The sequence below is a fragment of the Periophthalmus magnuspinnatus genome, chromosome 1, assembly GCF_009829125.3.
Source record: "Periophthalmus magnuspinnatus isolate fPerMag1 chromosome 1, fPerMag1.2.pri, whole genome shotgun sequence".
Classification (NCBI taxonomy): Eukaryota; Metazoa; Chordata; class Actinopteri; order Gobiiformes; family Gobiidae; genus Periophthalmus; species Periophthalmus magnuspinnatus.
In genome coordinates this window covers 32557240-32585132 of record NC_047126.1, presented here as the reverse complement: position 1 = coordinate 32585132, position 27893 = coordinate 32557240, and the positions used below count along the sequence as shown (strand labels likewise).

The following is a 27893-nucleotide window of genomic DNA, read 5'->3' as shown; positions in this document are numbered from 1 at the left end:
TACATGCCTGCAGTATGCTGTGTGTAGTACATGCCTGTAGTATGCTGTGTGTAGTACATGCCTGTAGTATGCAGTGTGTAGTACATGCCTGTAGTATGCAGTGTGTAGTACATGCCTGTAGTATGCAGTGTGCAGTACATGCCTGTAGTATGCTGTGTGTAGTACATGCCTGTAGTATGCTGTGTGTAGTACATGCCTGTAGTACTTTAGTATGCTGTGTGTAGTACATGCCTGTAGTATGCTGTGTGCAGTACATGCCTGTAGTATGCTGTGTGTAGTACATGCCTGTAGTATGCTGTGTGTAGTACATGCCTGTAGTATGCTGTGTGTAGTACATGCCTGTAGTACTGTAGTATGCTGTTTGTAGTACATGCCTGTAGTATGCTGTGTGTAGTACATGCCTGTAGTACTGTAGTATGCTGTGTGTAGCACATGCCTGCAGTACTGTAGTATGCTGTGTGTAGTACATGCCTGTAGTACTGTAGTATGCTGTGTGTAGTACATGCCTGTAGTACTGTAGTATGCTGTGTGGAGCCGCTTGGTGCAGCCCGCGTGCGGCTGTTGCTGGGAGCTCTGGCCAATCACCGGCGCGGCTCGGTGTTCAAGTGGCGTGTGGGCTGAGAGGTATGACATCACCCCGTGCACGAAAACACTCCATGTAACAGATGTATTTACTACATAGGGCTGCTGCCTCGCCTCCTCCTGCGCCGTGGGCAGCACGCTCCAGCAGCACGGCCCTCGCGCACAGACTCCGTGTGTAGCGTAGTCTGGGAGGGGCGTGCGTCTCTCTGTCTGTCCTCGCGTCTGTCCGTCCGGGGGAATGGCGGATGGGGAGACAGCCGCTTCTATGGAGTGGGACAGCGGCGGTGTAGCACACTAACATCATACTGCGTGTACCGGTGTCACCTCGGTTCAGTGTGATTTCCATCTTTCGCCATGGACCCGGAGAAGACGCTGACTTTCTGCCACGGGCTCAGGGCTGAAGAGGTACTGCTTTCCCGTTACTCTATCTCACACGCTGCTGCTGTCAACAGCTGGGCTCCTGCTCATCTGCAACATGCTTCCACGGCCTGCGCGCTCTTGTTGGTAAACACTGGCCTGATGGAGCATGCACAGCGGCTGTGTGCTCTGCATTCACCTGAACGACTGGAGCAGAGATATAAACGTCTATCTCACTGTTATTGCCCACGCGTAAAAACAAAGTCTGGAGATTGTCTTAAATTTGAAATGAGGAGAATGTTTTGAAGAGGCTAGTGTAGATCAAACTCAGGGCACATAAACGAGAACACTTTACTGAACAATGAACGGCTCAGGAGTGTGTAGGCTGTGTGCGTTAGGTCAGATCACCACAGTGACTTTAACCTCTAGAACATAAAACTGTCATGTCAACAAGAATGCAAAATGACATTTACTGTTAGGTCATGTGCATGGCTGAACAGTGGACTATTTAGGGAAGGTCTTTTAACTCAAAGCTTCAGAAACACAACCAGTAGTGACACAAGGGGAACTATACGACATCAAGTTCTAATGTTGTTATATGTAATGTGTGCAGGACTATTTCTGTTAAATCTGTAAAAGAGTCTTTTTCATGGCTACAGTTCAGTGGAGGACTGACACCTCAGGGACTTAAGTGGGAATCATTTGTGGTCCCTGTGTGGTTTTCCGCAGAAGACCAGAATGTCTTTACATATACTGTGTTCAGGGGGCTCACCACAGGAACCAGACACTTTTCCTCCATCACTACAGTAGTAAATCACCCAGGAGTGGTGGATGCACGATGAAACTAATCAAAGAAGTCATTTGGTTTTGTTTTGTTTACAGTGTGTTTTGCTTTTTAACCTTTTTGGATCGTAAAATAATGACTAGTGTGTAATTAATTGTCTTGGATTGGTGAGGCAAAGCTGTAAGTACTAGAGCTGACTAAGAAATTACTAAAACTGACTAAGGAATAGGTTAAATACTCATAAAATTGTAATAAAAACAATAGACTGTAAACTTCAACTTAAAATGTGCTTTTATTGGCTCATTCTGACCAAGCTCAAGATCATTCCCAAACTGTTCAGGCAAGGTCTTTAACGTTTTTAATGAGTATCTAGTTCCGCTACAAGTTTCAGTATTGATTTGTATATGATTTATGATATATGATTTGATGAGGCATGAGGCTGAGGTGATCTGGACTTTCCCAGTTAAGGATCCTCAAAAACAGGAAAATATCAGGAAGATTTTAGAATGTTGTGAAATATAATATAATATGTTTGAGTAACAAGGACCATGTTTAAAGTACATTCAAATACAGATACAGATAGAGATAATGCTATAGCAAGTCAGTAGGATATACAAAACAAAACATTGGGATCAAATAAAAGTTGTCCAATTGTAGTTTGAAAATGACTAAGTGTGAAAAAGTAGGAGTATCTGGTCGAATGCCAGCACGAGCAGATTGCACTGACAGCTGCTATTGTGTTGGTGTTTGCTGCATAGTGTATTGTTACATAGTAGGCGCGAAAGTGATTCTGTTTATAGTCTGCTGGAATGCGTTCAAGTACACACAAAGTACACATACCCTGTGCCTATAGGACCGTCATTGTGCTCAATGCTGACTACTGTTTGTAACAAAAGCATGGTCTTTCATGTGGCTGGGGGTTCAGTTCAACAAGGCAGAGGGCCCGACAGATTTTAGTGGACCTACACAACTTTTATATATGTCTGTGTGTGTGGGCGCGTGTGTGTGTGGGTGTGTGTGTGTGTGTGTGTGCGTGCGTGCGGGGTGTGTGTGTGTGTGTGTGTGTGTGTGTATGAGTGAGACCTACTGCTCTGAACTGATCTAAAAGGGACTGCTTAAAGGTATTTTTTATCTACTCAGGACAACCTATGTATAATCTTTGAAACTGTATTAGATGTGATGATAAAATAGCATTATCAGCTTTGACTATAGGATGTCATTTTTATAACATAGTCCATGCTAGTTCTGATACTAGAACTATACAGTAAAGGTCCAACTCATAACTATTTATGCCTGTTTATTTATTTTGTATAGATACTAATTTTACTGTCTATACAGTTAGTATCTGAGTATTGACTTGTTTGACAACCCTTCGCAACTACTACTAAAGGGCCCATATCGATTCTATGTTATAATGTTATACCTGGAGTTGTGTTTTGTTTCATTCACACATGTTTAACACACAAACCCTGCATATTTAAGCTGTGTTCCTCTCTCAAACTGAAAACACTGTTCCACCTTGTGACGTCATGTGGTAAAACACGAAGTGCTCCACTGTGTTTTTAAACACCTTCACTAGAATCATTTGGATAATTTCAGACCTGGAATTGTCCATCTCTACTGAACTAAAAGTAAAAGGAGCTGTTAACTAGAAAACCACCACATGATGACATCACAAGTTGGAGCAGAGCATTTTGAGCTTTCGAGATGTAAAGACACAACTCCAGGCATGTTTTTGAGGAGGAAACAGCATTATAAAACAGCTAAAACTTCACTAAACGAGTCAATTTTGCGTAATATAGAACCTTTAAATATTGAATAATGTGGAATACTTTCAATATTCATAATGTTTAATTGAAAAATCTAAAATCTAATATAACACAGGAACTTCAGGAAGTTAACTATAAATCAGATTAATAGCACATTTTGAAACAAACTAAATGACCTAACCCAGGTTTAACCCCCGATGTGCCACTTTTAATGAAGGAATGAACTAGTGCAATGTTGAGATTCTAATTTCAATCAAATACAACCAATGCTTCGTCTTTTGTCCCGTGAAACACAGAGCAATAAATAATTAAGGGATGAAACAGATTCGATAATCGATGTAGTGTGTGTGTGTGTGTGTGAGAGTTGTGTGGCTTGTCTGCTGCCTCGTTAAATACCCATTGACCTTCCTCTGTCCATGAACAGTCCACTGACTTTACTTCAAAATAGCTCAGCGTGCACAGTATTTCTTCCCATATAATTACAACCGTGAATTCCTATACATTCTCATTGTATTGGCTTGTAGTTATTTTTAAGAGGGCTTATTAACATTATGATTCTTTCCAGATGACCATGTCGCTGCGGGGGCTGGTTGAGAGTGTGACGGTAGGGAGATCTTCCCTTGAACTGCATTACACATTTTCTGCTATTATATTAAATACAAGATCTGACACATAATTAAAATAGGCTTCGGAGCCAAGCTGGAGTGGTTACCATGACAACATACAACATTTGTTATCACCTCCATCTCTCATGTGTGGTAACTAAAACTAAAAGGGATATGGCAACCTCTTCTGTGTAATGGGAGATGCCCTTTTCACTGTGACTGTGCCCAATGTCAGAAATGTTGCCAGTTTTCTATCATCCTTTCATGTTTGTTTATTATTGAAACATTCACTTGCTGCTTTAGCTGTGACCTGCTAATAATGGAGAAGTAACAGATGAATTCACAGCGTTCATTTTCTGTCCTATTTCAGGTTGCGCAGATAGATCCTGGCATCAGTTTTGTTACTGAGGTATGGGATTTCTTCATCTCCAGACCTGTTGCATTTATTTAACAATTTCCCATCGGTGAAAATTTCACAAAACCTTCGAAATGGTCTATTGTCTATAGATGTAGATCTCTCGTAACACTAGTGATGAGGTGGTTCTGTTGCTATGGTGGTGTGTTGAGGCTTCGATTGAGTTGGTGTTGCTGCTAAAGTGTGTGAATCTGATCCCGTGGAACAAAAGTTGTTGATAGGAAGTGCATTCAAGGTAGGTCATGCAGTAGGACAAAATAGGACCAACAATCACAACTGAATCTGGGTTGCCAGATTAGAGAAGCATCATCGTTTGCATATTCTCATCTTATATGGACAGACCAAGCCTTATTTGAAAGCTCTGATAGTCACTGATCTCTAAAAACTGGACGCCGCACTGTCCCTGATCAACGATTGGCTGCAGGTTCCGGGCTTAAGGTAGTGAGGATTCAGATCAGAGAGAGTCCTTTTAGGTTTATTTCCAACTTTTAGTCGTAGGATCTGGCAACAAAGTAAGGAGCTCATTCTGCTTTGTTATTAGATAAAAGGCACAAAAAGGCAACTTCAGCAATTTTACCATCTATAGTAATTAAGAATAAATTGTGTGTATAGTGGTCAGTCAGTAAAATCTATACATGGCTTGAACATGTTTACATCTAGGGACACAGATAGACCTACATATTCTTCATCAAATATTTAATAGACATCTTACATACCCATACATCTTGCATGATTTGAGCTGCAGCACTACACAGTGTTTAGAGTAAAAATCATTCTGTAGAGTTAACATGTGAAAGAAGGCTGGAGTATGAACTTCTATACAAATACAACAACAATATTCATTTGAGAGTATGTTTGTCTGCATTGTTTTTACATAACCAGGTGGGATATTCTGACGTAAATAGCAACCTTCTCTTTTGGCTCATAAGCTTTTTTGGGTAGGGTAGATTTAAGTGTGAAATGGGGGAGATTACATTTCTAATTATGTTCCTAATAATAAGGCCAATAAGAAGCGATTTGTAATAGTTTGTGTTTTGGACATGCAGGTGGTGACACAGCGTGAGGATTCAAACAGCCTGCCGGTCCCAGTCAGTTCCAAGTACTGCCCGGGGTTAAATAACAAGCCGGGGTACCTGTGTGAAACAGGGCACTGCTGTGGAGAGACAGGCTGCTGTACCTACTACTATGAACTCTGGTGTGAGTCGACCCACTGACTTTTTCGAAACTCACTGCGGAGACCACCTGCTGTAGAATCCCTCAGACACGAGCGTTCACTATCAGAATGATCATAATTAGAGCAGAGACGCAGAGACTGTGTATATAAATGGACAGAGCTAACCTGCTAGTCGTGCGTTCCAAGGAAGTGAGCATGGGCTTCCGCTCCATCGACTTTGGCTCTAATTCACTTTCTATTGAAAAACTGTCACCCCTCTCAACATTACTGCTCCTGTCAGATTCATCATTTTGGTCTTATTAACCAGCTCCGCGTGATCCCGGTATTTTTATTTTGCCATTGTGTCAATAAATCACGATATGAACATTAATAACAGATAAATCAGGCGCCTTCTTTCCCGAGGTTGCTCCAGCTAGCGTTAGCAACAGGTTGACAGTGTTGTTAAGTGCCTGCTCCCTGCTAAACCAGCTATGTGGGCGAGAAGGGACGTTACCTTAAACAGCCTCGCCTGGGATTGGCTCTTTGGTTGCTATGATACTTGTGGCCGGAATTCCTAATATGGATCTTGGCTGAAAATTGGCCGCTATAACTGCTAGCCTCAATTAGCTTCATTTGACTGGAGCCAAACGCTGTGGATGATGTGATTAGTCAGGTCACAATATAATTATCAGAACTTAAGAATAATAATTGTGACAATAGTAAGAAGCAAAAATAACTCATTAAAGTTCAACCTAAATTTCCAAAAAACTAAACCGTCATGTAAAGTGATTTGTTATTTATCTGTTTACATCACATTAACTTGTCATTAAATCGTCCCACAACAGACGTAACACTAAAATTTCATATTGTGACATCCCTAAATGAGAGTTTATATTGGTTGATTTGCTGTTTGTCTGGTGCAGGGTTCTGGCTGCTGTGGACTGTACTGATCCTGTTCAGTTGTTTCTGTGCTTACCGCCATCGTCGTGCCAAGATGCGCATCCAGCAGCAGCAGAGACAGAGGGAGATCAACCTCATCGCCTACAATGGAGCCTGCAACTACTCTTCCTCAATGCTCGACCTCAGTATGCTCAGCATTATTTCGATTTTCATGGTCTAAAGACTGTATTTAGCACGAGTTTAGTCAAAACAATCGAAAATCAGATACTAAACAGATTCTAATACTAGTAGCGAAACTACTTTTTTGAGCAGGTATGGACACAAAAAAAGTCACATTCACTGGACAGAAATGAACCTTTCATGCAGCTTTAGAATGATCTTGAGCTGTATCTTTCACAAGTATAAGACACATAGACTAGTATACGCCCATGGACCACTATGAACCCACTGGACGACTGAGGGATTACGCAGATATAAGACACATGGGAATATAAATGAAAGTACAATATAATGTTGAAAATCACATTCTGTTGTCTAAATAAAGAGTGTATTTTATTATCATTGCAGTATCAGAATCGGTATCGAGTATTCAGTCTATTACTTAGTGTTGAAATTTTAGTATTGTGACAACACTATTTAACACTATGAATTTTGATATTTTTGAATGCCATACAGCACTGGACTGGACAGACCATAATAATAATGTTTCCCCTCTAGTGGAGTTCCACTAGTGTAGAAAATGTAATGTCAAACTAGACTAATATCCTATTACCACAATTTTAGTCAACTTTAGTGCCAGTAGGAAGATATGATCTAGCTGGACTTAAGCTAGTGATGGGCAATACCATGCAATATAGATTTGATACAGATATAGATGTACATATAGATATATATAGATCTGGTACATCTTGTCTACTATCATTTTTTAGATTAGGCCAGCTTGAACTGAAACGTGGGCAGATAAACTAAAATACAAACACTGTAATAAAAAAATGTATTAAGATATGATTAAAAAACCTGCAATTTTTGGAGAAATTTGAAGCAATTTGAAAGCAAGTTTGCCTGAGAATTGATACTTTTTGATTCCTCAGTCAGTATCAGTATTTTCAGCTTGCCCATTACTAACTTTTGCCAACACGCTCAGTGTTAATTAAGGCTGCAGTCAATTTAAGAAATTCTGCCAATTGATTGGTTGACTAAAAGGGGGAGAGGCAAAAGTAAAGTATCTGACTCAAACTGCACTTGCAATGATATATAACTGCTGTGGAGTTCATGCAACAATGTTTATATATAAATACAGATTAATACAGTTTAATCCGACTTTTTACATATAAAGAAATACTAACTTTTCAGCTATCTCGCTCACTAACTTCTCCCTTCGGCTGTTCTACTAATCTACATGATTACAATGATTAGTCGACGAATACAAATTTTGGTCAGACTAAGACGGCATCGACCGACAGGGGCGGCGCTGAGAGGGGCTTGAGGGGACATTAGCCTCCCCTAGAATGGCCCATGCACCCCCACAGCTCCCTCAAAGATTTTTGCCCCACTTTCAAAGCACATCCTCCATCCATCCATTTTCTTCCGCTTATCCAGGGCCGGGTCGCGGGGGCAGCAGTCTAAGCAGGGACTCCCAGACTTCCCTCACCCGGGACACGTCCTCCAGCTCCTCCGGTGGGACCCCAAGGCGTTCCCAGGCCAGCCGAGAGACATAGTCCCTCCAGCGTGTCCTGGGTCTTCCCCGGGGCCTCCTCCCGGTGGGACATGCCCAGAACACCTCCCTAGGGAGACGTCCAGGAGGCATCCTGAGCAGATGCCCGAGCCACCTCAGCTGGTTCCTCTCAACGTGTAGGAGCAGCGGCTCTACTCCGAGCTCCTCCCGTGTGACCGAGCTCCTCACCCTATCCCTAAGGGTGCGCCCGGCCACTCTGCGGAGGAAGCCCATTTCAGCCGCTTGTATCCGCGATCTTGTCCTTTCGGTCATTACCCAGAGCTCATGACCATAGGTGAGGGTAGGAACGTAGATTGACCGGTAAATCGAGAGCTTCGCCTTCCGGCTCAGCTCCTTCTTTACCACAACGGACCGATACAGCGACCGCATCACTGCAGACGCTGCACCGATCCGCCTGTCAATCTCCCGCTCCATCCTTCCCTCACTCGTGAACAAGACCCCGAGATACTTGAACTCCTCCACTTGGGGCAGAGACTCACCACCCACCCGGAGAGAGCAAACCACCTTTTTCCGGTCGAGAACCATGGCCTCGGATTTGGAGGAGCTGATTCTCATCCCAGCCGCTTCACACTCGGCTGCAAACCGCCCCAGTGCCTGCTGCAGGTCCTGGCTCGAAGAAGCCATCAGGACAACATCATCTGCAAACAGCAGAGATGAAATCCTGTGGTTCCCAAACCAGGCCCCCTCCGGCCCCTGGCTGCGCCTAGAAATTCTGTCCATAAATATAATGAACAGAACCGGTGACAAAGGGCAGCCCTGGCGGAGTCCAACATGCACCGGGAACAGGTCTGACTTACTGCCGGCAATGCGAACACAGCTCCTGCTCCGGGCATACAGGGACCGGACAGCCCTTAGCAAAGAGCCCCGGACCCCATACTCCCAGAGCACCCCCCAAAGGACACCACGAGGGACACGGTCGAATGCCTTCTCCAGATCCACAAAACACATGTGGACTGGTTGGGCATACTCCCATGAGCCCTCGAGGACCCGATGAAGAGTATAGAGCTGGTCCAGTGTTCCACGACCAGGACGAAAACCACACTGCTCCTCCTGAATCCGAGGTTCGACTATCGGTCGGATTCTCCTCTCCAGTACCCTGGAATAGACCTTACCGGGAAGGCTGAGGAGTGTGATTCCCCTGTAATTGGAACACACCCTCCGGTCCCCCTTCTTATACAGAGGGACCACCACCCCTGTCTGCCATTCCACAGGCACTGTCCCCGACCGCCACGCGATGTTGCAGAGACGTGTCAGCCAAGACAGCCCCACAACATCCAGAGACTTGAGATACTCAGGACGGATCTCATCCACCCCCGGAGCCTTGCCACCGAGGAGCTTGCCAACCACCTCAGTGACTTCAGCCAGGGTGATGGACGAGTCCGCCTCTGGGTCCCCAGTTTCTGCTTCCTCCTCGGAAGCACATCCTATTTCAACTAAAAATGTTTAATGGCAACCGCAGAGTGTTCAAAATGAGACTATAATAAAAACAAATTCCATATTAGCTTTTATAAATCAATTTAGGGGCTAACTACACTTAAACATTGAAAACAGAAAAGCAAACATGGTCGAGAGTAGGGGTACACACCATTGTTAAAAGGCTCTAAATTCACGTGGTAAGTGAGCCCCCATATTGATGATCTTAACTCTCCCTTAGCTCCTCCAAACAAAAATATCTGGTCCTGCCCCTATCGATCAACTAAAGGCTCACAGTCCTAGAGCTAACATTGTCATATTAATGCTAATGCTCTTGTTTGTAGGTTTCCTGGCTTCCTTCAAGTTGCCGTCTTACGAGGAGGTGGTAGCGCAGCCCAGCACCCCTCCTCCTCCATACAGCTCTGTGTTTGCTCTGCAGGGAGGATCAATGGGCGGCCCCAGTTCCTCCTACATCCACCATCACTATCACCGCCACCCTTGCCCGCCTTGCCCTCCCTATCTGGGTCCCGGCCCGAGTGGCTTCACCTCCTCCCAGAGCTCCGAAAACTACACCAGCTGCTCCTGTGACTCCTACTCCATCACCTCCCCCTCCAGCACGTCTTTCTCCATTCAAGTGACAGACGAGACCTACGAAAGCAGCCTCATGTCTACGCCTAGCGAATCTGGAGACAAGTCCATGTTCACGCCCTCCCCCTCCACTCCGGGTCTACCGCACGCCATTCCCGATGTCATCCCTATGGTCAAGTCAGAGGTTATTCCCGTCCAGAGACAATCATCGTCCACCATTGAGTCCATCTCCCCATCAGCACCGCAGCTTTCTCTTCCTCTACACTCTCTCAACGCCCCTGGTCCCTCACACCACCATCACCACCCCATGTCACCCCTCATTCTCTTGTCCACGCTTCCACCAGGTCAAGTCCACCCTCTTGCTTTTCCAGACCCACTCGGCGCCGTCACTGTTAAGAAAGAAAAATCCCTGTACGAAGCTTCAAGACCCACATCCCGATCTGTTGCATCCCCACTTCAACCCACGATCTTGTCTCCCACCAACACGGAAAAGCCGAAACGCGACAAAGAAGATGAAGACTTTGAAGACGATGATGATGAAGAGGATCATTTCCGCCATCGAAGACTAACCGGGGACTCTGGGATTGAGGTGTGTCGCTGCCATGTGAAACGAGCTGAGCGAAAGGAAGAGACGACAAGTCCAAACCAGGGAGCCAAGCCTGGAGCGCAGTCTCCACATCGGGAAGACTGCGCTGAGCGGAGCAGTGGCCTGTCACCCACCTGCAGTGTCAACCTGGAGACCGGCGATGCCATTATTACAGTAGAGTCCTCTTAGGCAAAATGACACCCAGATGTAGACGAGGTACCAGAAGTGAGATGCCTAGATTCATAGCATTCTCATAGATCAAGACTAGTAAGTGAAGTTGACTCACTGAAGACAAGTCTTGTTGGTCCTTGGTTAGGACAGAGGCTGAAAGGTGCTCTTGATTATTCTTGCAGAAAAAGAAATAACAAGAGGACCGGACGTCCCATTCGAGTTGAAGTTGTCAGCTAGTTTTGTTGTTGGTTGACACATCAAGTGTTGTGTGGTAATGACGTCTTTGTAGCCCTAATTCAAGTGTCATATGCTTGATTCACTAGAGCAAAAGCAGCTGCTACTTGTACTTGACCAAGTCTTTTTGCAGTGCCCAAATGTTCATTTTTAGTATCCTTTGTGGTGCAGAATTTATTTATGTAATAGAGAATATTGGTTTTAATGGTTACTTACCAAAATGTGTTAGATAAATCACATTGTTTTAAGAATATGAAATTAATGTGTTATACAAAGATATGCATATATATCTGTGAGACATTCACATAGCCTTTTCTTGTGAAGGGTTCTAGATAGTTCTCTACCTCTTGAGGCATTCATAGATGGACCTTGTCATCAGTGAAAATCCCTTTCTGGTGGAAATGCTGTTAACCCACTGACATGCAGATTGTAAGGAGCTATATGATTATGATGTAGAACTTTTAGGCACCTCGTTTGTAAATGCTTTTGTAGAACAAAAATACAATGTTTTAAAAATCTTATTGGTTATTTGCCAACTGTGAGGGCATAGATCTGGGGTTTGTTTTGAGGTGTGTACCTCTTTCTTTTGACTATAGAGAAAGAAGAGAACTATTCTGGCTAGTTATGTACTTTTGAGCTGTGTGCTTTAGGCTGTACCATGTCTCTCCTTTAAAATGGTACAAACATACTGTAGTTGGTGTGTTGGTGGCAAAGCTTTACCATGATATTATGACTGTATATTGTTATTCAGACTGTTACTTAGATACTTCTTACTGACTGTTTGACTTCATTGTTTTAACCAGCCCTCCAGGGCATATTGCAGTTTTTGGCAAGCAAAGGTCTGTTTGAAGTGTCTATTTTAATGTGGAGAGTCCATTAGTCTAATTGTATTATTGAATGTAGACAATTACACCTCTCTATATCACCTCTCATTCATGGTAAATATTTGGTTAAAAATAGCTCATGCAGAAATGTGTCCAAAACTCCAATGAAGCAGCAGCTGTGGACTTGGACTGGTGTAATTATCAAACTTGTGCATGTGTGACTGAAATGTTTTATGTCCACACAAGAAATTAGTTTAATTATATTCCGACTGACCACAGCAAATCTGTCTTTAGGACAACAGTTACAATTAGTTAAGATAGTAATGTTTTTATTATATTTATTTGGCTTTCACTAGCATTACGGCAAGACATTAACTATAAATGAAGGTCTGCTGTGACTTACAATTTAATTGCTTCATATCTGAAGACAAATAATGTGACAAATCATGTTTGAAGGGGCTGTGTGCACACAAATGTGTTTAGACAGGGCCTGTGTGGACCACAATATACTTTTTCAGTAACTATACAAAAGCAGATAGCCCATTTAGCCTATGTGGTCATTACCGGGGTATATGATGCCTATGAGTGCAGTTTCTGTTAGCTACAACATTAGCTGCTGCTATGTAAGCATGCTGTCTGTATATAACTGTATAATATCAACCATCTTCATAGCAGCTTCAGCAGTCTCCAAAAATATAGTACAGGTGAGACTTGCAAAAAATGTATTTAGCAATAGTATTCACACCTTTTTCCTTATTCTAGTGAATGCTGGTTGATAGGAAACAACTGTTGTGAAGAGTAATTTACCTCTTTTAAACATTTTACTGTGTGATAGGCATAAGAACTTGATATTGAATAAAGCTATAACATTTTTATAAATTGTTGCAAAATAAATTATTGAAAAAGTTGTTCTTTTAATAGGAAACTTGTTTGATTTTATTATTTATGTAGCTAGAGTTTATGCCTCACATGCCCTGGACACAGCTCGACAGTGTCATTACTTAAGTGTCACACTGTGTTGAAAAACAATGCTCAACAAACAAAAAGTTAAGTTTTGTATTTCATCATATTCATCTCCAAGCCTAATACTTGGATCTGAATTAGCATACATTTACATTACAATTTTTATATTATTAATTATACTGGTGAAATGAAGAGATTCTGGCTTAAGGTGGCCAGACGTCCCCATTTCTCCTGGACAGTGTCAGTTTTGAGCGCTGTGTTCCATGTCCCAGCAGATTTATTCAAAAACACTGATTTGTCCCAGTTTTATACAAGAATTGTCCCACGTGTCCCTATATTTGACCAATCTGATACCTGACAACAGTAAAGAAAGGAATATATTGTCATTTGTCTTGTTAAAATACAGAAAAATGCACCAACAGAAGTCCCACAATGTTAGAAACCCTTCACTCTTTTATTTATACCAAGAATCACCACCTGGATGTGTCCCAGTTTTTAATTTTGAAAATCTGGTCACCCTAATCTGGCTACACCATAAACAGAAAATTGTTGTGTTCTGGTGCATGAGAGACAAAAACTGGGCTATTTATCAAAGAATGAGGAAGCTCACTGTAAATAGAATATTATAGTTTGCCTTATTAGCAGCTATCAAGTATATTATAAGCTCAAGGCCTGAGACAAGACTGTTACCTCGTGAGTTTTGACTTTCACTGTTTAGGCTATTTTTGGCTGAATAATATTTTCTCAATATTTGTTGCAATGTTTATTGATGGTGAGCATCAAAATCATTGAGCCCACATTGGTTTGGCTAGGTTTAAATTCAATCAAAATCTCATCAAGAAATCTGACGACTGTTTATCTGCTTTTACTCCAGCAACACTGAGACTCATTATTAGCAGTATCTGTATACTTCTCTGTGGAATAGTTGATTCTTATTACTACAGATTGTAGTGTTCTTTAAGGGTAACATTTGTGCATTTCTTCCAACTGCTCTTTGAAGTATTGTGCGCATGTGTGAGCGTTACTGTTAGCTGTATTGTGCTATTCGACCATTGTTAATTATACTGAAGCCAAAGTTGACTGTTAGATTTTGTTAAATTGTAAGTTTGGGTATTAGACATTTTTAGAATGTAATCATCTAAAATGGCATCATTTTGTACATTGATGTTTAGAGAAAATAGGCCTATAACCTGAACTCATGTCCCAATCTGTGCTTTTTGTTCATCCCTTATGGTCAGTTCTTATTGGCCCTATATTTTTAGGTTTTATCCATTTGAGGTTTGCATTGCTTTGTTGTAAATGACAAAAAAATGGCAGTGTACATCTGTGCCATCTAATTCAACAAAAATGTGGATTTGTGTTAAAATAAATGCTTAAAGTACAAATAAAAAGTACATTTGTGCTATGGTCTGTTTTGAACAATGACATAAAATGCATTTTTAACACGTTATGCTGTATTTGCATTATAAAACCTGAACATAATTGACTGACATTGGACTGTAGACTGCTCCAGCATCAGGCCCGAGTTTAGACTGACATCTAGTGGCTGAAAAGAGGAAAACATGAGCTCGTCCGTAGAGGCGATAACGTCAAATATAAATAAACAATGACACGTGCAAAGTGCAGACTTACTGCATGAACTTATTTTCCTGCCATACTGTCACTTTGTGTCGTGGTCTTTAGCAGTATAGTCCATACACGCCACGTCCATATCAGTGGGACAGACGCCGCAGAGGCTCGCTGCTCTTTGATTGGTCAGTGTGGACCACCCCCTCCTCTGGCCACTCCCCGGCCGCGTTTTCTCCACGTGATTCATCTCTCGCTTCTTGCTAAGTTAAAAACAGACTTTGTTTATCTTACTGGCTGTTTGCAGCAATGCTTAGCGACTAGTTATCTTATTTCCCTCGTTTTGCATCCGCGCTACTTGACTCTTCCAGCTAAAAGCTGAGAAGAGCAGTATTCTTGTTTACATTTTTACGCGTACTTGTTTTTTTGTGTAGCCTAATCTTGTTCAATTGTATATTTAGGTTGCTAAAACCGTGCAGTGCAAAAGGATCAGAAAGGCTCCAGCATCGTGTACCTCGTGCCACAGCAGGTTTGCCACTAGGACCTTTTTGCACATCGTGTAAATTGAAGGAGTTTTTTTTTTTTTTTTTTTTTTTTGCAGTCGTAGCTTGAAGGAAACGACGAGAGGATTTGTGTGAGCGATTTTCAGAGAGGCCATGGCGACCCAAGTGTGGTCCACGGCTCAGCCTGCCGCTGACGGTGAGTCCCTGAAACACTGCGTTAAAAGCCACTGTGTAAAGAGCCATGTACACGGAACAATCAGTGATCCTGGTGTTTTCAGCGTGCTCCATTGTCCCTGTGCATGAGGCGGGCGCGCTGCCTGTGCTTCACCATGTGCTCACAAAACACACTTTATATGATTCACACAAAACCCCAATACTCACAGCTCACTGCTCGCGCTGCAATAATGTAATGTGGCATTTAAAGCACAGTGCACATTTACCGTTTAGCCTGTGCACATTTAACCCTTTCACGGGTTTGATTGGGCCATGCTTACTTCCGCTTTGTCTGCACACTGGCGCAGCTAAAACAAGCTTCGTGACATTATTTGTTGTTCATACGTTTTTATCCATGTAAATCAAAACCAAATCTTAATCCATTGAGATGCAATGGAATGCACATGTTTTTCGCTCGTTTGCGCTGTCTGCTCAAGGCGCAGTACTGCGCACAGACGCTTCCCTGCGTTGTCAGTGGCTTTTGCTTCTTGCAAACACATTTGATTTGGCTGTTGTGATTGTGTCATGTCAAATGTTCTGCTTTTGCAATGATGTGTTCATTTATACCATTTTGGGGGAAATAGTTGTGTAATTGTCGTCTAAACGTATTGGATTTTTTACGTACTCAAACTTTGTGTGCGCTCGTGGTACACCGTGCTCTGTTGATGATGACGTCACATCTATAGGGCATCAGCCAATGGGAAGCCTTACATAATATGTGCTCGCGGTGTGTGTTCAGTGTTACATAAGTTGTATAAATGTATTGTTGGCTACATATCAGCTGGTATTCATATAGAGTGTCATCCAACCCGTCAGCCTTTGGTAAAGATTAATTTTGTCTCAAGTTTACAACTATCGATTCTTTTGTCAGGCAGGAGCGTTTGTTTACGTGCTTTACATGACGTAGCCGAAACATGTGAACCAGGTAAACAGACTGTGATTGATCTAAGCCAGATGCAGTGGTTGTTTAAGGCTAGTGTGAGTGTACAAGAGTCTGCACTGTGCACATGAACTTGACCTGTTCAGGAGCCACGCCTGATTGAGCAGGGCTGAAGAGCACTCTCACATTGCTGTCAAAGACCCCAATGTGCTGCTGGGACAACCTCAGCCCATTGTAGGTCACCAAATAAAGACCAAGAATAGTTTTAAAGGCCTTGTAATGATAATGAAGAATTATTAATTACCTTACTACTTGGAGTTCAGCCTGTGCACACACTGAAGTTGATTAAAAGCAAAAAAAATTGGGATAACATTTCAGTTAGGCCAAGTAAATGTGCAGCTCTAATTTTGGTAATAATGTGTTTAGACATGGGATCAAAAATGTAAAGAATATATTGTTTAAGACATGGGCTACTAGACATCTCCTGCTCCTGATTATATTGTTCCATACTGAGTGGTACATCCTTTGTTGTACTTCTGCATGGCCCTCCACCCTTCTGTTTTGCGTCCTTCTCAACCCCCCCACATGGTCTGGACTTTTGTACACACACACAGTGTCAAATGTAGGCTTCAGATTACGAGACAATCCACTGGTGTGATGCAATGTGCTGCTTAAATTGCATTAGCAGATAAGATTTGGGTTTTATCTCAGATGTACAAAATCTCTAATTGGATTGTTAGCTGTTTATCACAAATTTGTTTGCACCTTTCTCTATCGAAACACACGTGCTGTATTTAAACCAATAGTCTGTCTTTGTTCATGATGGTTTAACTCCAGTTACATCCACACCCATTTGTTTTGATTAGATAATCTGCCCAGGACTACATACACATACTGGGTACTGTTTTCCCCACACCTACATTTACTCATCTTTGTTTGTTATTATATTTGGTTATTTAGGCTTTGTCGTTGCTGAATAAACACGTTGTAAATACAGTTGTACAGACCAAATGGGATTTAAGTTCACCATATCAAGCTGCAGTCTTTAGATCTGTGGGGGCCAGTATGAAATTGCTGTTCATTCTGGTAAAGTAAAGTTAGTAGGCTACCAGATTTAAAAACAAAAATGCTTTTAGGATAAACTTGGAGTTGACGTTTTTTTTATTTTTGCAGAGCAGCATTTTCTGAAACTTGTTTTGCAACTCTTGGCCCACACCTCAGTTTATCTGCCTATTCACGTTTATGCTTTTGCTCTATTGGCTGGCCGCGTGTTTGGCAGATTGCCATTGGCTAGTTCCTAATTTACTGCTTTTGAACAGCCTGTGGCCCACATTTGGCAGGAGGGAGGAGCTATAGGAAAGGACACATGGTCAGTTGTTTACAGGTTTTGGGAGACTGAAGGAGTGTGTATAACTTATAATGTAGTTGCAGTATTTTACTTAAAGGTATTTTAAAATGTAATTTTGATTGAAATAAACATGTTGGCATATGACAATGCTATGCATTTCGTTGTAAAAACACTTGGAAATGTGGATTAAATTTGGCATTCTTTTTCCCCTCACTGCATGTATTTTCCTTTGTCCTGTAATCTTTGTAGCCATAATTTGTTAGGAGCAGTATTTAGGACCATGCGTGGAAATGCATAAGTATTCATTACACACTGAGACATTCCTGCCTTGGCTGCTCCTCTCTTTACAGCCCAGGCATGTGACTCAGCCCTGGCTCTGACCAGGCCATATGTAGTCAAGTTCTGTCCGGCAGGGGCACACCAATCGCGAGATGACGGACTCATAAAAATGGTGTTAGTGCATGTGGAACATGTGCTCCCTGTCGCTCCCTCCTCGTGTAGCTCTAGGGATACTACACCACTATCTCTCTTGTTGTTGTTGTGTTTTGGCTTTATACCAAGACTGCATTTGCACGTTTTTGATAAATGCCATATTTCCAAACCTAACACAAGGCTACACCATTCTGTGACTAGATTGTTTACTTGCTAGTAATGTCTGAAGCTGGTGAGTGTCTGTCAAACATTGGTAGTGTAGGCTTTCCTTTGTTGCATTTCACTTGTTTTTTGACCTTTGGCCCGATTTTCAAAGCAGTACCATGAAATATGTAGGTGGGTTGCACAGTTTTCTTTGCAAGTAAAACTAGTGCATTAATGTTAGCAAGTAGCCCTGCATGATTTTTTTTTATTTCTATTGCAACTAGATTTGCAGTAAAGTCTAAAGTAGGATGCTGTTTGGTGTACACATTGCAAACAACTGCAGGAATATTAACATTTGAGAGAAGGACATTCTGTTATCTAAATATTTGCAGCCTTTGCAATTTTATTTGCACCAATTTCAATTTGATAGTGATATATTGGCAAAGCAATTCCTACTTAAAAATCCCTTTGAATGTGTTGGAACACATGTTGAACTTCAACAACTAATGTGATCAGATACTTGAGGCTTGATGTGATATTTTTTTTCAAGGTGTAAATGTGATTTGTTTTTAATTAACCTAGTAAGATATTGATTTTTCTGATTTCTATTGCGGTAATTTGAGGATCTCTTGTTTCACAAATGTTACATGTTTTCTAGAATGTAAAATAAATAAATAAAATAAAATCTAAGTAATCAAACACTTGTTCTTCTTCCAGTGTCAGATTTGGTACCTGGCTACATTGCAAACACAATCTTTTGTTGACAGGGATGCTCTCTTATGATGAGAAGGTGTCTGAGGCGAACCGGCATGGCAGTGATGATGAAGACGTGCTGAACGACAGCGAGATGAATGGTAACTGGACCCCTCAAGAGAAAGCCCTGCATGAAGCCCGACTCAAGGCCAAAGCAAAGCGGCGCCTACGCAAGTCCTCCTCCCGAAACTCCACCAGCGACTCCATCTCAGAGTCTGGCGAGATGGGAGGGGTCGACCCACACAGTCCAAAGGGCAAGGTTCCCACCAACGACCGCAAATCCAGGATGGGGAAAGGCCGGGGACTGCCAAAGAAAGGTCTGTATATGTTTCCTTATTCCTAAAATAGACAGAAGAATCATGTTGACATATACATTCACCTAAAGGATTATTAGGAACACCTGTTCAATTTCTCCTTAATGCAATTATCTAATCAACCAATCACATGGCAGTTGCTTCAATGCATTTAGGGGTGTGGTCCTGGTCAAGACAATCTCCTGAACTCCAAACTGAATGTCAGAATGGGAAAGAAAGGTGATTTAAGCAATTTTGAGCGTGGCATGGTTGTTGGTGCCAGACGGGCCGGTCTGAGTATTTCACAATCTGCTCAGTTACTGGGATTTTCAAGCACAACCATTTCTAGGGTTTACAAAGAATGGTGTGAAAAGGGGAAAACATCCAGTATGCGGGCGAAAATGCCTTGTTGATGCTAGAGGTCAGAGGAGAATGGGCTGAGTGATTCAAGCTGATACAAGAGCAACGTTGACTGAAATAACCACTCGTTACAACCGAGGAATGCAGCAAAGCATTTGTGAAGCCACAACACGCACAACCTTGAGGTGGATGGGCTACAACAGCAGAAGACCCCACAGGGTACCACTCATCTCCACTACAAATAGGAAAAAGAGGCTACAATTTGCACAAGCTCACCAAAATTGGACAGTTGAAGACTGGAAAAATGTTGCTTTCTGTTGCCTGGTCTCGATTTCTGTTGAGACATTCAAATGGTAGAGTCAGAATTTGGCATAAACAGAATGAGAACATGGATCCATCATGCCTTGTTACCACTGTGCAGGCTGGTGGTGGTGATGTAATGGTGTGGGGGATGTTTTCTTGGCACTCTTTAGGTCCCTTAGTGCCAATTGGGCATCGTTTAAATGCCACGGGCTACCTGAACATTGTTTCTGACCATGTCCATCCCTTCATGACCACCATGTACCCATCCTCTGATGGCTACTTCCAGCAGGATAATGCACCATGTCATAAAGCTCCAATCATTTCAAATTGGTTTCTTGAACATGACAATGAGTTAACTGTACTACAATGGCCCCCACAATCACCAGATCTCAACCCGATAGAGCATCTTTGGGATGTGGTGGAACGGGAGCTTCGTGCTCTGGATGTGCATCCCATAAATCTCCATCAACTGCAAGATGCTATCCTGTCAATATGGGCCAACATTTCTAAAGAATGCTTTCAGCACCTTGTTGAATCAATGCCACATAGAATTAAGGCAGTTCTGAAGGTGAAAGGGGGTCAAACACCGTATTAGTATGGGGTTCCTAATAATCCTTCAGGTGAGTGTAAATGATATTAAGAAGTGTTAAATCTAAATCAAGAGCCCTGATTATTTTATGTTTTATGTTGTATATGGTTAACCACACAAAGCCCTTGAGACCTAAGTGTGGCGCATTGTAGCAAAGGAACAATACCTAAAGAGAAATGGGAAAATTCCTACTGCTTTATAACACTATACTTCAATAGGAGGAATTCTGTAGACTGTGTATGATTAGTTTGACACCTCTGTGGTCTCCTTAGGTGGAGCAGGTGGTAAAGGAGTGTGGGGTGCAGCAGGAATGGTGTATGAAGATGAAGAGCCCGACATACGGGACCCCAACTACGATGAGTCTTCTCAGGTGACTCGAAGTTACATAATCATACTAATATGATAATTACCCTTATGTCAGATTCACAAGTAAATGCAGCAGTCACTACTGGGGCCAGTAAGTAATCTAGTTTATTTTGCCAATGCATCTCTACGTTACTGGCCAGATGTGCAAAAACTTTTTGATGTTTGGTCCTGAGCTCTGTTGAGTGAGTGGAAAGGGGATATTCAGGTCTGTAATCTCACTGAACATGCATTGGTTGATATTTATACCTACATGAGCAAGAACAAATTTATAATTCAAATAAAACACCAGTCATGGCTGTTTTTTCAGTCTAGCTAGGAGTCATAAAAATCTTGGGACACAACATTCCAGCATGGAATGATAGAAGATGGAATTGCACATGCAAGGGGCGAGCAGTGAATTTGTTGTTGATGCTCTGTTCTCACAGTGACAGAGGTTGGGCGATGCTGTTCAGGCTTGTTGTGGCCTGTAGCTTTTTGTCCGGAGAGGCCAGAGTTCTACGCAGGGCTTTTATTTTTTACACAAATGTGCTGATGTCGACTGACTGTGGCCAGGACAAGTCTGCATAAAAAGCTTGAAACAAGAAAATGATTGTCTGTCAGCACAAGAAACACCTGATGCATTCACACAGATGGCTGAATCCCAGCACAATCAGCATATCCTTGCTATTGCTATCAAACTGTGTGAAGGCCATGTCTGCACCACCACTGGATACACTCCTACAGTTTGAAAGCTAACAAAAGCGAAGAGCAAGATTTGGCCTTGGAAGAAAAAGGTAAAGGAGTGGAGTGGTACAGAAAATTACACTGTGGTCTTCTAATGCACCATGTGACCCTGACTTCTAATCCAGCAGAGGCATTTGATGGATTTAAGAATGAAACATTCACATGCTGGACCTGTGAAGAAAAATTTGAACAAGTTGTAATTTTTAAATGAAATTGTATATTTTGCAGTGACTATGCAAATGTATGAAAATATACAATATAATATGTACTGTATTTACCGGACTTTAAGTGGCACTTTTTTTTTCATAGTTTGTGTGGGGGTACAACTTACTCAGATGCGATTATATACGATTATATGCTTAGATGCGATTTATATGTGAAATTATTAAAATGTATAATTTCACATCTTAGTTACTCTCATAGTGACGACCGCGTGAGGGCACTCAAGGCTTGTGTACTAGTATCTACTACTCCTGTACCATTTAAAATTTCAACATTATGGTAATTTAAAAGACATCTGTGAAAGACTGAACAAAAATGCCCCCTAAAATAATTTTACTCTGCTGAGTCTGATGACAGCCATGCAGAAGTGGTGCTTCATCTACCCCCGGAGTTGGCGGAGTTGTTCAGAAGCAACACCGAGGATGAAGAATTCCGCTAGATTTAGTGATTTGGAGTGAGATCCAGAGTAAATTTGTTAGCTTGTTTTTATGCTTTTAGTTATCTGATTAAGTGTTAATATCTTACGTTAACATACCAGACACGTGTTCAGTTCTGTCTATTCTTCATGTAGCTGAATAAATATAAATGTGTTATGTTAGCGTGCTGTACTGCTATTCAGCCTGTTGTTCTCCATTTTATTATTATTATAACTTGCCTTTAAAGATAAAAGGTCTGTTCTTGATCTCAGATTTTGTAAAATTAATTTCTCCAAAAATGTGACTTATAGTCCAATGCGACTTATATGTTTTTTTTCTTCATTATTATGCATCTTGTGGCTGGTCTGACTTACTGCACCAGCTATGGAGGGACTTATAATTGGGAAAATACAGTATACATATTCCTCTCTACTGCTTGCTGGCATTTTAAGGCATTGTACGTGTGGTCGTTGCCACCTTATTTCTGACTTATTGGTTCACCTCCAACCCACGACTGTTTGCAGGATGGCTCTATCCTTTCGTTCCTTTCCTCTTTAAGTAAACAATCATTTTATTCAAGGACAGATCAGGAAATTGAACTTCAGTGTGTTATTGACTGCAGTACTTTCTGTTGCCAATGTGTTTCCTATGTTGAGAGATTGCCCGGGTCAGATATGTGAAACAATAGACTTTAAGCATTTTGCATTCCAAAAGATATTCACGATGAGAGATGGAATTATTTTAAAATTGTGATCATGGCTGTTTCAATATTTTTATTCTTGTTTGTGTTTATGCCTTTTCTAAGGGTGACACAGTTTATGCTACAGTTGTTCCAGTAATAGATGAGAAGGAACTGGAAAAAATGGTGAATCCAATTGTACAAGAGTACTTTGAACATGGAGATACCAAAGAGGTTGAGGTAAGCACTGAACTATAATGACATTAATGTAAACCATATGCAATGTAAATTGTATAAGAATATAACTAATGTGTTGTCTATTGCTGTTGCAGTTGTTGCTGAAGGAACTGAACCTAGGTCCTCACAAGTACGAGTTCTCCTCTTTGGCCGTGTCCCTGTCTCTGGAAGGCAAAGCCAGCCACAGAGAGCTGACCTCACGTCTGCTCTCAGATCTGTCCAACAAAATGATGTCCCAAAGTGAAATGGCCCAGGCCTTTGACAAGATGCTCAAAGAGCTGCCAGACCTTATCCTGGACACCCCAGAGGCTCCACAGGTAAACCAGACTTAAAACCAGGTCAAACCATTAACAACAAGATCCTCCCTGTGTACAAAAATGGTTTTGGTTCATCACATTATGAATGTCTTTGTTTTCCAGATGTTAGGCCAGTTCATAGCCAGAGCTATAGCAGACCATGTGCTGCCCATGTCTTTCCTGGACCGTTACAAAGGCAGAGTGGACTGTGAGCATGCAAGGTAAGGAGTGAGGTCTATAATAACTGTTTTATTAGTGTCCTTCTTGTCACTTCAAAGGTCTTTAAAGTTTGTGCAAAGATAATATGGTTATTCAAAACTGTAAATGCCAGATGTATCTGTGTGGTGTTTGTAAAATTAAATTTGAGTGAAGGAGAATAACAAATGGCATTGATTTTGTGTGCAGAGTGGCTTTAGACCGAGCAACCGTGCTTCTGTCCATGAAGAGGGAGGTGGTTCGTCTGGATAATGTGTGGGGTGTAGGTGGTGGCCTAAGACCCGTCAAACATCTCATTAAAGAGGTAGGACTAACTTGAGAATTGCAAAGGTAATTAATACATTGTGCAACAGCTTACAGCAAATAATCCCGAGTTAAATGCATTTTCATTGGAGGCTTGGCTTGTGTGCTAATTGTGCAAGACACATTAAGGACAAACTGTCAACTGTGTATGGAGCCACATCCCAGTCCTCAATGAGAAGTGCACTTGTTCTGCTCATTCTTACTCTATAGTATAAAAGTCATACTCAGTGAATTTCTATCATCCCTGTGTGCTCTGACGTCTTTAAACCATAGTTGATCTTTCCTGTGAGGGCATGTGGAGTAGCTGCATACTAAGGTCGATATTGTCTGTCTTTGATTTCCTGCTTGACAGAGTAAACCAAGGCAGTGTTGACACAAGGCCTGTTCTGTTAGAGTTGTCTTTGTCATTTTCCCACTTCATTTGTGGGGCTTGCAGTGTATCAAGATCATGTGTGCTCTTGTCTTGCTGTCCAGCCTGTTGATTTTACACACTCTGTTGTTGTAGATGCATTGCTTTTGGGTTGCATTTCTAGTGGCTAGCAGTACGGATTAATTGTATTGTTCCAAGAATATTAACATCAGTGGTGGATGTGTATATGGCTCTGCAGAGTGTGATGTAACCAGGCAAAAACAGCCCAACCTCTTTTGGCAGAAACATCAGTGAAAAGGCACTTTTCCGAAGATGCTGCTGTTTGGCCTTGGTGCACTGTAAATGTTAATATAAACATCAGCAGACTCCTGTACACTTGTTTCTTCTGCCGAATAGAATCATCAGTTTTGTTTGTGTTGCAGATGAACCTCCTCCTGAAGGAGTACTTGATATCTGGAGATGTGGCAGAGGCTGAGCACTGTCTGCGAGATCTGGAGGTGCCCCACTTCCACCATGAGCTTGTTTATGAGGTCAGGAGTCATTTTACACACGAACACCAATTTTTATTTTTTTGATACCTTTTTAAAATTTAGAGTACTTCATAATAATGTATTTTACATTATTGGCTGAAATACTGGCTCAAAAGGATTTTGTTTAACCCAAAATGTGATTTAATAGAATAATGTATTTTATGTGTTACTTATGGTTTACAGAGCAGTTGAATAATCAGAAATTCCCATTTTCAAGGGAGTCCCACAATTAAACACATAAAACATTTACAACGTCTCAAATATTTTTTGTATTTTAGCAGGAACCTGTTGCACTGCAGTTCACTTAAGTGTAACAACTTTTGGTCAGAGAGAGTTCATAAATGTGTTGTCATAACTTCAAACATCTTTACTTGAACAAAAACATTAAATGCACTTTAAATATATAATTGCAAAATAACAGAGGTTTACTGCTAACCCCGGGGCCCTGTAGTCTATATAATGTATACATAACCTAGAAGAATAATGCCTTTTAAGGGTACTTAAATGTATAGAATAGAATGTTTTTGTTTTTTTCACAATGAGCAGTCTCACCACAGGACTTTGATTAAGAATATATAATGACTGTGTTTCTTCATCTTATGCCCAGAGCCTTTCCCGGTTTAACTATGTGATTTGGATCACAATACATTTTTCATTTTGTTATTATGGCCACATGACATCACATAGCAACGTTTTACTATGTGTAAACTGAGTTTTTTTTGTTTTTTACGTTTTTCAGGCTGTAGTAATGGTGCTGGAGGCCAGTGGGGACAATGCCGGCCAAATGATGATTAAACTGCTACAGTCCTTCTGGAAATCTGGCCTGGTCACTATTGATCAGATGAACAGGGTATGTTCTAATGTCCATTTTCTAATGCTGTATGTACTAACCTATGGTAAGGTACAGTATTTGTGGAAAAGCACACACTGACCCATTTATGAATGTGTTTGGACAGGGCTTCCAACGGGTTTATGACGAGCTCCCTGAAATCAGCCTGGATGTGCCACATGCCCACACCATCATGGAGGGCTTTGTGGACCTCTGCTACCAGGAGTCCATTATCTCTAAACAGCTGAGGGACGCCTGTCCTTGCAGGTATGGAAGTCATGAAGAACTTATACATCAATGTGCTAATTTCAAACCAAAGTAGATTTGTGTGTGTTTTACCAGGGGGCGCAAGCGATTTGTGAGTGAGGGCGATGGAGGAGTTATCAAGACCTAATTGCACGGCAGGAGCAGCAGGACCATGGGTGTCTACTCATTCTCTGACCCATTTCCACTGGGGCATGGACTGAGGAGTGGGCTGGGTGTCCACTTCTTGTTATTCACCGTCTTTGACTGGTTTTGTAAAAAAAAAAAAAGAAAAAAATCTTTATTTGGGAAATTATGCACTCATTTGCCTAAGTCTTTGTACTTGTGTATCCAGAGGGATTTGCATCTGAGTTGCAGAGAAGAGATGCGTTGAGAAGAAATCCTTTTCCTTTGCTTTACTGGTTTACTGCTGTTAATGAAAAGGCATTAAAACTGAATATTTTGTAAACGTTATTCAGAATACACTCTAAAATGTATTTTCTACACACAGTTTTTCCAATCTCAGTGGTTTTGTTTTTCTTTCTTTTTTCTTTCTTTTCCTTTGCAGTCAGACAAGGAGTATATGGTCACTGTTTGGTTGTTGAATTGGCACTTGTATATGGGCAAATATATTTTGAAAGTTGAATAAAAAAAAAAAAAAAAGGTTATCGCTTATTAAAAAACGCTAATGCTGCTTCACAGTATTCTGACATGACTATTACCTGAAGCTCAAAGAGAACTGAACTAGCTAATTTCTTGAGCAACTTGTTACATAATGGCATACTTTAGAGAATAATATGCATATAATATATTTAAACCATTTCCGCATAGAGTAGAGCTGTTAAACACAACATCAAGCACAAACAGTTGGGCTGCACGATTTTGGAACATAATCCAATTGCAATTTGTAAAGTCTTGCAATTGTGATTAGGTTTGAATACTACAAACTAATACAAGAATCCCATTTTTTGCAACACATTTGTAGAAGTCTAAACTACAGGGACAAGATTTTACAAAATGTACAATTTGTTCTTTGCAGAGGACATTCTCTAATGTCTGAGCAGCCCTAACAAACCATATCTATGTGCCCAGTGCTACAGTGATGCACCAGAGGTTCTACTATTGCTACAAAATGACACTGCATTATTATTGTGGACTCGTATAAACTGCAACGATGTGAAGGCAAATAATGGCTAACATCCATTATACTTTGCTGAACGCACAAATAAAAAGAGCTTTTGGGCAAATTGTAATGGCTTAAAGGAACTGTATGCAAGATTTGGATTTTAAATTCCATAAACATGACCTAACTGTATCCCCTGAAATGAGGTGATATGTTCAAATCAAATATATACCTTTTACTGAAAACAATGATAAGTTATTATTATTAATTACAAAAACGTTGGACATAATGACCAAATTTATGTCAATCTGGCATTTTGCTCGTCAAGACGATTATCCAATCAGAAAGCAGAATGAGGCGGGTTATGTCCTAAATCTATAAGGAATGAGTCTTTACCTGTAAACAATCATTAACCAGCGCCTCTGCTGCTGCAGTCTGCTGTGCATAAACTCTGTGCATACACTCTGAGTGATGGGAAAAGGCAGTGGCAGCCTAGGTTCAGTTGTGATTGTAGTACCTTAAAGTTTTTTGTGTTTTTAAAAGCGCAGGCTATATACAGTTCTTTTAATGGAAGATCTTTGACGTTACCAACTAGTACCCTCTCTGTGACATCTACATTTTTTGTGTTGTAGTCATAGCGTTAATCATAATATAGCCCATGTAGAGACTTTTCTCGTGCATATAAAGGTTGAAAAGCAATAACTTGGTGCAAAAAGGACCTATGGATTATTGCATGCAGGATGCAACTGCATCCCAGGTTTTCTTTAAATTCTCAGCCTACTGTTTACTGAAAAGAAAACTCTGTGCAAAACACTGCCAACTCGAATCTCTTTTTATAAAGTTAAATAAATGTCTATCCCCTCTGCTATGCCGCGTC

General features: G+C 41.3%; 2 protein-coding genes across 3 annotated transcripts; both read left to right on the top strand.

Moving 5' to 3' along the window:
* The first annotated feature begins 781 nt into the window (after positions 1 to 781).
* On the top strand, positions 782 to 14448 carry LOC117370389 (uncharacterized). Of its 2 annotated transcripts, XM_055225050.1 has the most exons (6): positions 782 to 987; positions 4058 to 4096; positions 4468 to 4506; positions 5559 to 5709; positions 6589 to 6750; positions 10058 to 14448. In XM_055225050.1, exons 1-6 carry the CDS (start codon positions 937 to 939, stop codon positions 11074 to 11076), a joined length of 1461 nt encoding a protein of 486 aa, XP_055081025.1. In that variant the 5' UTR covers positions 782 to 936; the 3' UTR covers positions 11077 to 14448. The 2 variants fall into 2 exon arrangements, with proteins under 2 accessions (XP_055081025.1, XP_033821726.2); XM_033965835.2 differs by lacking the exons at positions 4058 to 4096; positions 4468 to 4506.
* A 444-nt stretch (positions 14449 to 14892) lies between these two features.
* Positions 14893 to 27879, top strand: pdcd4a (programmed cell death 4a). The gene is made up of 11 exons (XM_033968754.2): positions 14893 to 15344; positions 18933 to 19235; positions 20736 to 20833; positions 22996 to 23109; positions 23202 to 23423; positions 23526 to 23623; positions 23808 to 23922; positions 24714 to 24821; positions 25561 to 25671; positions 25778 to 25917; positions 25993 to 27879. The coding sequence occupies exons 1-11, from the start codon at positions 15302 to 15304 to the stop codon at positions 26042 to 26044; spliced, it is 1404 nt and encodes a 467-aa protein (XP_033824645.1). The 5' UTR covers positions 14893 to 15301; the 3' UTR covers positions 26045 to 27879.
* Positions 27880 to 27893: the final 14 nt, after the last annotated feature.

What these genes read in the sequence shown, in the direction of transcription:
- pdcd4a (XM_033968754.2), top strand. Translation starts at nt 15,302, where the DNA reads ATGGCGACCCAAGTGTGGTCCACGGCTCAGCCTGCCGCTGACG. An exon ending in GGCTCAGCCTGCCGCTGACG is followed by an intron (nt 15,345 to 18,932) that starts GTGAGTCCCTGA and finishes TTTTGTTGACAG; the next exon opens with GGATGCTCTCTTATGATGAG. An exon ending in AGGGACGCCTGTCCTTGCAG is followed by an intron (nt 25,918 to 25,992) that starts GTATGGAAGTCA and finishes GTGTTTTACCAG; the next exon opens with GGGGCGCAAGCGATTTGTGA.
- LOC117370389 (XM_055225050.1), top strand. Translation starts at nt 937, where the DNA reads ATGGACCCGGAGAAGACGCTGACTTTCTGCCACGGGCTCAGGGCTGAA. An exon ending in GCATCAGTTTTGTTACTGAG is followed by an intron (nt 4,507 to 5,558) that starts GTATGGGATTTC and finishes TTGGACATGCAG; the next exon opens with GTGGTGACACAGCGTGAGGA. An exon ending in TTCCTCAATGCTCGACCTCA is followed by an intron (nt 6,751 to 10,057) that starts GTATGCTCAGCA and finishes TCTTGTTTGTAG; the next exon opens with GTTTCCTGGCTTCCTTCAAG.